This window comes from Mesoplodon bidens (assembly GCF_964165515.1).
Source record: "Mesoplodon bidens genome assembly, chromosome: 2".
Lineage (NCBI taxonomy): Eukaryota > Metazoa > Chordata > Mammalia > Artiodactyla > Ziphiidae > Mesoplodon > Mesoplodon bidens.
In genome coordinates this window covers 172,201,995-172,212,416 of record NC_138177.1, presented here as the reverse complement: position 1 = coordinate 172,212,416, position 10,422 = coordinate 172,201,995, and the positions used below count along the sequence as shown (strand labels likewise).

At 57.3% G+C, this 10,422-nt stretch overlaps 1 protein-coding gene across 2 annotated transcripts in view; it reads right to left on the bottom strand.

Annotated features, from left to right (window-relative positions):
- The window catches only part of CAPZB (capping actin protein of muscle Z-line subunit beta), a 138,805-nt gene continuing 128,383 nt past the window's right edge, over positions 1-10,422 (bottom strand). The window contains exons 7-10 of one of the 2 annotated variants that reach the window (XM_081225289.1): positions 5,904-5,969; positions 5,225-5,301; positions 3,648-3,760; positions 1-847 (exon numbers count right to left, since the gene is read on the bottom strand). In XM_081225289.1, coding sequence (XP_081081415.1) covers positions 3,658-3,760; positions 5,225-5,301; positions 5,904-5,969 — 246 coding nt within the window. In that variant the 3' untranslated portion in view covers positions 1-847; positions 3,648-3,657. The remainder of the gene's footprint in view (positions 848-3,647; positions 3,761-5,224; positions 5,302-5,903; positions 5,970-10,422) is intronic. The other variant, XM_081225288.1, reaches the window with a different exon arrangement.

Genomic DNA, 10,422 nt, shown 5'->3' with positions numbered 1-10,422 from the left:
TAACTGCATCCCAGTTTCTTTTTATTTATTTTTTTTGTTCTTTTCCTTTTTTTTTTTAAGTATGGAAGCTCAAGTATAAGATGTAGATTTTTTTTAAGCTTTACAAAAAAACAAAATAAAACAAAAACTCCTTTTGCATTCCATAAAAATTGACAGAAAAGCACCTGGCCAGAAGAGCAGGACGGTCCGCAGGTCCCCGCCCCCCACCGTGTGGTCTCCGCGGGACAGGGGCCAGGCGTGTGGGACGACGCTGAGGGCCACCTCTCCTTTCTCCCAGAGCTGTCCCCTGTCCCCGCCAACCCCCAACCCCAAGCAACTCCCAAACACACGTGGAATCAGATTTCCAGTTTTTCTTCTATCTTTCACACACCACAGTTATTTCATAAAATTTTTTTGTTTTACATTTTTTACACCAATGTAACAAAAGGGTGAGAGGGAAGGGAGGCAGACAGACAGTGTATTTTATGCCTATAAATGGGTGGTGGTGGAGAGACGGGGGGCCGAGGCAAACAGAAAACATGGTTTCTATGGAAATACCGAGTTTTGATAGCAAAATGTGGTGGGAAGTAGGCCTCAGAGACAAGAAGGGTGTTTATAGGGTTTATTCTCAGGGAGAGATGGCGCTGTGCAGTGGTGATGCAAGTTGTTGTGTGACCTGGGGGGGAGGGAAGGGACGAGGGAGGGAGCAGAAAACAAGTTTCTAAGAAAGGAATCTAATCAGCGCACTGCGGCGTGTCCGGTTAGTTGGGAAGAAGAGGCTTAACACTGCTGCTTTCTCTTCAAAGCCTCCACCAGGTCGTTCTTAAGAGCTTCTTGTTTTGATTTGTCTGCAAAAGTCTGCACAGACCTGCCCGGGGAGAAGAACTGTCATTAGCAGGCTGAACAGGAAGAGTGCAGCGGCGAGGGGCTGAGGGCTGCCCTGCTGGTGCGTCCAGGGCGAGGGGCCGGGTCGCTGGGCTGGGTGCCCCCTCCCCATCCTCTGGGAGCGCGAGCTGCAAGCTGTGCGGTGGGGGCAGAGGGGCCCAGAGCCCGAGGCCGGCCCCACGGGGGAGGCCACGGCCCACCTCTGCACCAGGCTGGGCGTGACCTGGACTCTGGGCACAGGTCCCAGTGTCAGCCTGCACCAGAAGTGGGCCTCCAAGCACGCCACAGCAGAGACCATCTGTGCTTCAGCCCAGCTGTGGACTCAGGCCAGAGGCCGAGAGATAAGGACCCCATTACAAAGCACGGGGTGCAGGGCTGGCCACCCAGCGGGTGTTAGGAACCGGCACCTCGGACGTCTGAGCCCACTGCCTGGGCAGCACCTGCGGGCAGGCACTTTTAGGCCTCTGCTGCAAGGCACCATCAGCTGTTAACTCGGCCAAGAAAATCCCACAGCCTGAACTTCAAGCAGCAGGAGGGGACAGGTAAGTGGCCCTGCTGTCAAATCCTGAATTTGTGGGGAAATGTTCATGGGCGTGCACGTACGCACAGGTTAGACAGAGCAAACAGCAGCTAACCTTTGTAGAGGTTGTACAGCTTACATAGTGCTTCTCACGCACACTTCACTCTCACAAGCATTCTGGAGGGGTCTGAGCATTATTCCCAATTTACAGATGAGGAAACTGAGGCTCAGAGAAATGCTCCTGGCAATGACCTTAATGATCACTTTGTCAGATTTCCTCGATGTGTGGGTTAACCAGGAACTTACTAAACTATTTATAAACTTCCTAACAGTTTCAAAGCAGTGGAAAGAAAGAGTGGAAGGCTGCCTTGCAGGAATGCTGTGGAGCCATGGGAATGTCACGCTTGACACGCACTGGCCGTGAAACAGAATGGGAAGGAGAGACCAAAAAATAATCCCCCAGCACTGAATATGGGTGAAATACAATGAAGTAGGACCCAGGAGCATCCCACGTGGAATTCTGGCTACTGAGTCCTAGAAACATCACGGCAAGTGCCCTCAAGATGGTAAAGGAGGCAGAGACAAGGCTTTTGAAAGAGTCTATGTGCAACTACAAAAATTCCCATGAGAAATGCTGGCATTTTTGGTTGATGCTGCTGAATACACATTTCTGAGTATCTGCTCTGCTCTGTGACGGCCAAAGGAAGGGTCAGGCACCAGCCCTGGTGGCCCTCGGGCTGCAAACCTCAGCCAGCCCACCACGGGCTTCTGGAAAGCTTCCAATGGGAGGCTAACTTGCCCAGTGGGAGGATGCAGTGGGCGAAGTGGTGGCTCCCACGGCACCCTTGCCCAAGTGGGTGCTGGCTCTTCTGGGAAGGAGCACGCCAGGCCTGGGCTGTACCCAGCACCCCCGCTAACCCCCCAAAGGAGAAATTTCCAGAGTTAGAACCAGGTAAGGAACAGGAGGTTAGGCTTGGAACGGCTGGAGGTGCAAGGAGCAGGGCCCTCGTTGAGTTGAACGAGCTCGGGAACGTCACTGCCAAGCAGCTCGGAACCAATGCATGGAGGTGGGAAGGAAGGCCTGTCCTGGACAGAAGGTGCCAGGCTGCCCACTGCTGCAGGGGGTCTATGTCAGAAAGCCTCCAGTGCGTGGCCACAGGACTGGCTGAGGTGAGGGATCCAGAAGATTCTAGACCCACCCTAAAAGCTGAGCGGCTGGAGAAGAAACTGCACCATATGGAACGCCTTAAAAGGGGGTTTCTTAATGCTCTGATGGGAATGTGACGGTCCGAGCATGAGGCTGGAGGCTGACAGATGCCCCAGGCCTGATGCTGGCACACACACAGACCAGACTGTGCTGCGGTCCCACAGCTACAGAAGAGCCGCCCGGCCTGGCTGCACAGGTGCCCCACCTCTGTCCCCCCCACTGGGCCTTTTCCGGGTCAGGGTCTCCAAGTCCAGCCCCTGGGCCTGGGAAGAAGCCCCTAAGCCCAGGCTCTACAGCCCTGCCCAGCTGGGTTTCCAAACGCCTCTTATTAAAACCAGTTTCTCTCCTCCTCTCCGGGGATGCTGACTGCTTTCACACATCTGTATCTGTCACTAGCTCAAGTCGTGGTCCTCAGCCATCGTCTACAGCCACACTGCTGCCCCTCCATCAGCGTAAGGCATTGGGGAGGACAGCTGCAGCTCGCCAGGGGCAGAGGGTTATGCTCGTCCCGGTGGCTCCGGTGGCACCCGGCCCGGCCCGGCCCGGGGATTACAGCCCCACTCTTGTGTTCCATCCTCAGACTCAGGGTGATACACCGCCCCCTTTTAGGTTGGCTAGCCCCAGTCAATCTCCCACCGAGAAGGGGGGCTCATCTGACTTCCGGAATCCTTGGTGGACAGCTGGCGAAGCCCCGGCTGCACACACAGCTGAGAGGCCGCCAAAGCTGCCGGCCAAGCGGGAGGCCATTGGGAGTGGCGCAGGCGAGCGGCTCCTGCCAGAGAGGCGACGGTGATGCCCGGTGATGCCCGGCCTGCTTGGGGGCAGAAGCCCAGATGGCCTGCCCTCACACGTGGCCCCACCCAGAGTGCAAAGCACACACACCGCATACGTGATTCAGGTCTGTGTAACGCGGGGCGGGGCAAGTCTGCACGTAAAGGGAGCTGCTCCTGGCCGAGCGGACACGGGGTTAGTGGTGTTTAAGGGTCCGGCGGGGTCTCGGCGGGTTGGTGAGTCCTGTTTAGTGGGGCGGGCGCTCAGGCCTCTCAGGCAGGGTACCTGGAGCGGCTTAATTATCAGGCTGGATGTGGATCTGGCGCTGCGTCAGCACTTGGGAAAGCTCCCTCTGCAGCTGCAGGAACTTGGGGTTGTCGGGGATAACGTCAACAGATCTACAGAGAGTGTGCAGAGGTGAGTGCAGCAGGAGGGGGAGGACGGGACCCAGGAGCACAGGGGGCGACAGCTGAGAGGACGTGCAGGGGACACACAGGCAGAAGAGAGAGGGGAGCGTCACCAAGGCCACTGCCGCTCGGGGGCTGTGGTAGGGAGGTTCTGGCCGCAGGGCTCTTGCGGGCGGCAGTCACGGTTTTCAGGGGCTCAGGCCACCACCCCACAGGCTCTCTGCGGCTTTCTCCGATTTTTCAGCCAACGCCCCGGGACCCTGCAGGCCAGGCGGGTGTGTGGCTGGCTCAGGGGTCCCAGGCCAGGCAGCTCTGGGCAGAGATGACTTAAGAGGCCCCAGGCTCAACAGCCAGAGGAGAGCAATGCTCTGGGGGTGGAATAAAACCCACCGGGGGCCAGACCACGTTCCCCACAGGCAGGGAGGAAATCAGAAAGATGATGAGTCCAAAGTGGGCCCCCTCTTTTAAAACTCTATGAGTGAAGGACTAAAACATCTGTCTCCTGGACAGATTCACAAACCAGAGCTGCTTCCTGCCTCTCCTTGCTCCCAAAGGAGAGATCTGTCCACAGTGGGGGATTAGAGAGCTGGAAGCCAAGGGCACAGCGTTAGCCCCTGGACTCGCGTGGTGGTGTAGGGCTGCACACCGGTCTCCATCCCACCTCCTCCCTTCGGCAGCCCTGCTCCTGGACGGGCGGAGGGCCACTGGGAGTCGTCCCTGGTCGAAGGTCACACGGCACTGGCTGACAGAGGCTGCATGAGATCCCGGCCTCCCGACTCCAAGGCCCGTCTCGCTCCACAGCGGCCTCCACTACCCCCAAAGGGGCTCTGGCCTCCTACCCTGCCCACCATGACCTTAAGGACCCAGCGAGCCCGAGCCCCACTTCGGCCTTCACTTGGGCCGACGCTGAAGAACCGAGGGCACAAGACGTGTGGGGAGGGGCAGCCAACGGCCCTGGGAGGACCCCAGGGTGGCCGGTCCCTCTCTAGAAAGCAGCAGGTCGGGGGACTCTTTCTGTGGGACACTCTGCTGCCCTGGAAACCAGCCAACCAGAGGCTGGTGGTGTCATGCCCTCCTGCGTCTCAGGGTCTGATCTGGAGGTATCCTCAGGCCCAGGAGCCAAAGGGGCCGGGCAGATTCTTTAGGTGGGACTCCAGCTGAGGGACCGAGAGGTGACTCCAGGGACAAGGGCACCGATGTTGTTAAGGTGAATGGGCCCCAGGAAACAAAAATGGTGCAAGTCTACTCTGATTCCCACACCTATCCTGAGTACACACTCTGTATGCCGGGCTTTACCTTGCAAAACCTGCATTAACAATCCTATAAGGAGGATACCTCGGCCCTGGTTTACAAAAGAGGAAACAGAGGCCCAAGGCCATAGAGCTCTTAAGCAGTGACCTAGGATTCAAATCCACATCTTTCTGGTTCCAAAGCCCGTGCTTTGGGGTACATTACCTTAGCCCATTAACGATGTCCTTTGTTTTTCCAAAGTAGATCTCATTCAGCGTACTTCTGATTTTATTTTCCATGTCCTGGAAAAGGAGGCCGGTGAGACTGACGGGAACGCCCTCCCCTACCTCCCGCCCGCACTTCTGCAGTCCTCGCTGTGACCACAGGGTGGAGGCACGTGAGTGTGTGCCCTGAGCGTCTCCCCATCCTGGCGCCCAGGACGCCAATACCAGCTCCAGGTGTCCCAGGCTGACCCTCCCTGGGAGCTGGCCCACCCCACCCGACCACCCGCCAGCCCTGCCCCCGGCTCTGTGAACAACCCCGTGCAGCTGGAGAGCACCCGCTTCCTTCCAGGCGGCGTGGGGAAGGGGGAGCTGAGGTGTAGCTCAACTCCCCCACCAGAGCCCACTGGGGTTCCCGGGATCTGCTTCCCGTCTGAGCTCAGGTCACTGCTCGCACCCACTGGATGGCGGGAGACAGGACTCGGGGCCTCCCGAGCTGATCTTCTGGGTGCACGTGTTTAGGGGACAGTAGAGGGGGTGCCTCTGGAGCTGGGCCCTGCTTGTGTCCAGATCAGAAGGCTCAGGAAACACGAGGCCAGGGCAAAACATGAGAAATGCGCTGCTGGCTGCTGTGGAGCTGCGAGGGAGCAGCAAGGGAGGCCGGCAGCCGGAGGCCCACTCACCTCGACCAGGCGCCCGATGTTGGCTATGTGCGGGGAGCAGTCGCTCACGGTTTCATCCTTCTCCATCTGCAAGAGACGGAATGTTCCTGTAGGTCAGAGAGCCGGGTGAGGGCCCAGGGCCTGTTCTCCCTGCTGGCAGGCCCGGGGCCGGCTGGCGGGGGTTGAAGGCCACTTTCCCAGTGAGGGAGCCCCAGCACAAAGCAACCCAAGTTTCAGGTCGCAGACAGTCCAGCCCGCAGAAGCCCCGAGGCCCCGTTTCCAGAGTCTTGTTCCGCCCTTGTGGAGCACACCCCACCTCCACCTCCACGGCCCACAGCAGGGAGGGCGCAGGTGACCACCCCTGCCAGGCACAGGCTCAGCTTGGGGCCTGATGTCACAGGTGAGCCCCCAAAGTGCCGGGCTGCTGCCATGCCTGTGTAGCAGCTATGGAGGGAGGGACCGGCAACCGGGGTGTCAGGAGGCTCAGACAGATGGGGCGACCCGCCCAAGGTCACACAGGGAGTGACAGCAGAGCCTGGGTCAAGGCCAGGCTCACTTCCAAGCCTGCATTCCTTCTACTCTGTGAGGCTGCAAGGCCGGCCGAGTGACCGTGCGGAACTTGAACAAGAGAGTCTCAATCGCATCCCTGGTTACGACAGGGGGGGTTTTAGAGGAGGCGGGACCCAGCGAGCCAGCTCTGGCCCAGTGATCAGTACTCTGAGTATTAAAAGGAAAGGGGGCAGGGAGGGGAGAAGGCACTGAGGACCCTGACACGAGCGCCGAGTCACGACGCACGCAGAGCTCTCCCCCAACTTCCGCCCTATGTTTAAGGCTTACTTCCCTCACAAGATTATACATTCCTTAAGGGCAGACGTATGTACCTATTTTACACTTCACAGGTGCCTAGCAGAGTGCTAAGTGCATAAACGCTGTTTAAACCGAGTGGAAGTGTAGCTACGGTCACCACTGTTATTTATTCATTTAGAAAGATTTATTACTAATTCATTAATTTATTTTTGGCTGCATCGGGTCTCAGTTGTGGCACGGGGGCTAGTTGTGGCATGCGCAGGCTCCAGGGTGGGTGGGCTCTGTAGTTAGCGGCACGCAGGCTCTCTAGTTGAGGTGCGTGAGCTCAGTAGTTGCAGCGTGCGGGCTGAGTTGCCCCACGGCATGTGGGATCTTAGTCCCCTGACCAGGGATTGAACCTGTGTCCCCTGCATTGTAAGGCGGATTCTTTACCACTGGACCACCAGGGAAGTCCCTCACCACTGTTACTGAAATAAAATGCGGAAGCTGAGGCGGTCCAGGGGAGACTGGATACATGCATACGTATGGCTGAGTCGCTTTGCTGTGCACCTGGAACTATCATAACACTGTTAATCAGCTGTACTCCGATATAAAATAAAAAGTTTAAAAAAATACAAACAAAATCTGGAAGCTGAAATAGGCAATCAAGAAACAGGATGAGAAGATAGGAACTGGATCAGGAAGGCTAGAGCTCAAAATGAATTCAGACTAGTGAAAAAAGCAGAGCAAAGGTGGAAGGTTAACCACCTTCAGAACCGGAAGAACAGGGCAGATGCTTGGGGTGCGTGGTGGTCTGTTCGGAGGCTAAAGGCCTCTGCCCAGTCTCACCTGCTTTTACTTCTCTTACCCATTAGGGAGAGTGACTTCCAGGCTGGGAAAGGTAGAACAGACCCAGTTAGGAGGGAGACAAAGCCGCAGATGGTAGGAGAGAACCAAGTCACTTTAAATGATTAAGTTTCAGGGTCAGAAAAATCCGATTCTGTGACAGAGACATCCTTGAAAAGTTACGGCACACTTCAGAGGTGCCAGAACCCTGGCGGAGGGCAGAGGCTGACCCCACTTCCATAACAGAAGGAAGACTGGAGTTGGAAATTAAACACTGGTTTGACACTGATCCAGACAACAATTTTCGATGGGACCGTTAAAAAAAATCATCTGCTGGCACGCTTTGAGATCAGATGCTCCAGGAGCCAGCACGGGCTTGCTGTGGACACGATCTGCTGCGAGACTCTCCAATTTCCTATTGAGATGGGGATGCTGGGCTGAAGAACAGAGGGCTCCTCCGAGATCACATCACTGTGGCAGGCTCCCATCTAAGATCCTGTGGCCGAGGCTGGACGACAGCCCGCTCATGTTCCCAGAGTGGCCTCCAGGGCATCTCGCAGGATTCTCTACCTGGCCCTGGGTCTACCTGTTTGTCCAGGACTTAAAGAAAGGCATAGCGCAGAGGGTTCATGGGATCCTATTGCCAGCATCAAGGGTGGAGGTGATGAGAAGGGTCCTTCCAGGACCCGAGACATGGGCCAGCTGCAGAGCAGTGACCTCACTCCACCTGGTCCTCGTGAGAACCACTTTAAAGCTGAGGAAGCCGAAGCTTAAAGGTGTCAGGTGCTCTGCCCAGATGACAGCCCGGCTCGACCCGCAGCGTGCTGACTACCTTCACCAGGGCAAACGCAAACCACCTGCTTTGGCTCAAACATTAATCTCACAGAGAACGAAATGAGGAACAAGCCCAGTGAAGAGACTTGCGGGTTTTAGGTGATTTCAAGCTTGACAAGAATGTGACGGGACCAAAATGAAGCTGTATTACTGGAGCCCAGCTCAGGGGCGGCGCGCCCCCCATCACACGACGAAGCTGCAGGGGCGAGGCTGTGTCACTTGCTGAGGGAGGCCCCTCCGTTCCGTCCCAGCCCAGCCACGTCCACAGGGCTGGATGCAGTCTGGGTTTTCAGAGAGCTGTGGGCAAACTGGAGCCCTTCTGCTTAAAAGGTCTGAACACCCTGACCCCAAGAAATGGGAAAGAATGTGGATATCTCAGGCCGGGAGGGGAAGGACTCGGGAGGTCCTGGCCATGCTCTGAGGGCCTGCTGTCCAGCAGGGGCGTGTCCGGCAACCCATGTCATTGCCAAGGGGCGACGGAGCTCTCTGTTATCATATCTGCATCTGCTCACAGAGCAATGAGCCCTGGGTCCCTGCAGGGGTCTGGGGAGAAACGGGGTGGCCATTTGTCAAGATGCTACAAGAGGGGGATCCGGAGTAGAGTGAGGTCTGGAACCCACGGCCTTGCAAGGCCCTTTCAAAGTCAGGAGACTAAGTCTGAGAGTGAAGACGCCTGGTCTCTGAGAGTCTCTGAGAGTGAAGACGCCTGGTTCTGGCAAGACCATTTGGCTGAGGACTGGTCAAACAGGAGAGACTGAGTGAGATGCTAGAATGATCGGCTGCTCTGCCCCCAACACAGGGCCCTGAGCCACCCCGGGCACTCTGGCCAGTGATCCTGGGGAGTCTCGATCCTCAGAGACTCAGGGGTTGACACAAAACAGGAGGTGAGCATGCCCACCAACTTCAACTTCAAAGTGAAGCCACTCCCCACCGTTTCAGGTGGATGAGCACCCCACCCTGGGCAGCGCCGTGGTGTTTGCGGGACATGCTGGGCCCTGAGCAAAACCCTGCGGCCAGGACGACTGGAGTGTGTGTGTGTTGAACAGGGGCTGGGACCGCGCTCCGCCCTGAGGAAGGACGGTGCTTGCCTATCCATTCTTAAAAGGCATCTTTGGACACCGACACGCTGGCACTGAGTGTCCTCTCCTCCCACGTGGAAGAGGCTTCTGTGCCCGGCCAGACGGCAGCTCAGGGCTGCTCTTCCGGGCAAGGAGAGGCCTGGGGGGTCTGACCCAAATGAATTATGTCCTCCCACAAACTGGCCTCTCCGCCTCCCTAGCTCCACGCAGACGGCAGACTCCTGGCAACCCCAGGGAAGCAGTGAGGCTCTGAAGCTCAGCGAGGGCCGCATTTTAAATGCGCACCAACCACCCAAAGTTGAGGCCAGAACTGGGGGCAAAGGGCTCAGGGCCATCAGGGAAGCAAAGTCACATCAGATAGCCGACCTCTTGGGTATCATCTCTGCTTCAGAATCAAGAGCCATCCTCCAACAAAGGAAAAGGCTGGAAATGCTGGGCGCTCAGAGATAAAAGAGGTCTGGGCATGGGGGCCAGGGCGGGTGAGCCTCCCCCAGGAGCAGGCCGACCACCAGGGAGGACACAAGGGGCCACGAAGCTTGAGGCAGAGGGAATCTGAGCCCAAGGCAAAGGCCCAGCAGGGCCCGGGGGAGGGAAGGAAGAGGGTGGGCGGGGTCAGGGCAGAGGCCCGGCACACAGACACGTCTCCACGGCCCCCCTGCCCGCACCCCTGCCGACTCCCTGCACACCTGGTCAGGGTTGGCTCGCTGGCAAAGCTGACCTGCCAAAAATAGAACTATTTTTGCACTGCAGATATTATTACATCCTTATAAAAGGGGCTGCCAGAGGAAAACATTTGTATGTGCTGTGGTCGTACAGATGTTCCACAAGGCGGTTCTAACGGAGTCTGGAGTCAGAGCCCAGCCCGCGCATCCCCATCAAGCACCTCCGCGCCTCTCCGTGGCCTGGCGACGTGGAGGACACAGGCGAGTGTGTAGAAAGCAGGCCATTTTCCTCAAAAGGGAAAACGTGAGCAGAGTGCCGTGCGGCACTTTGCA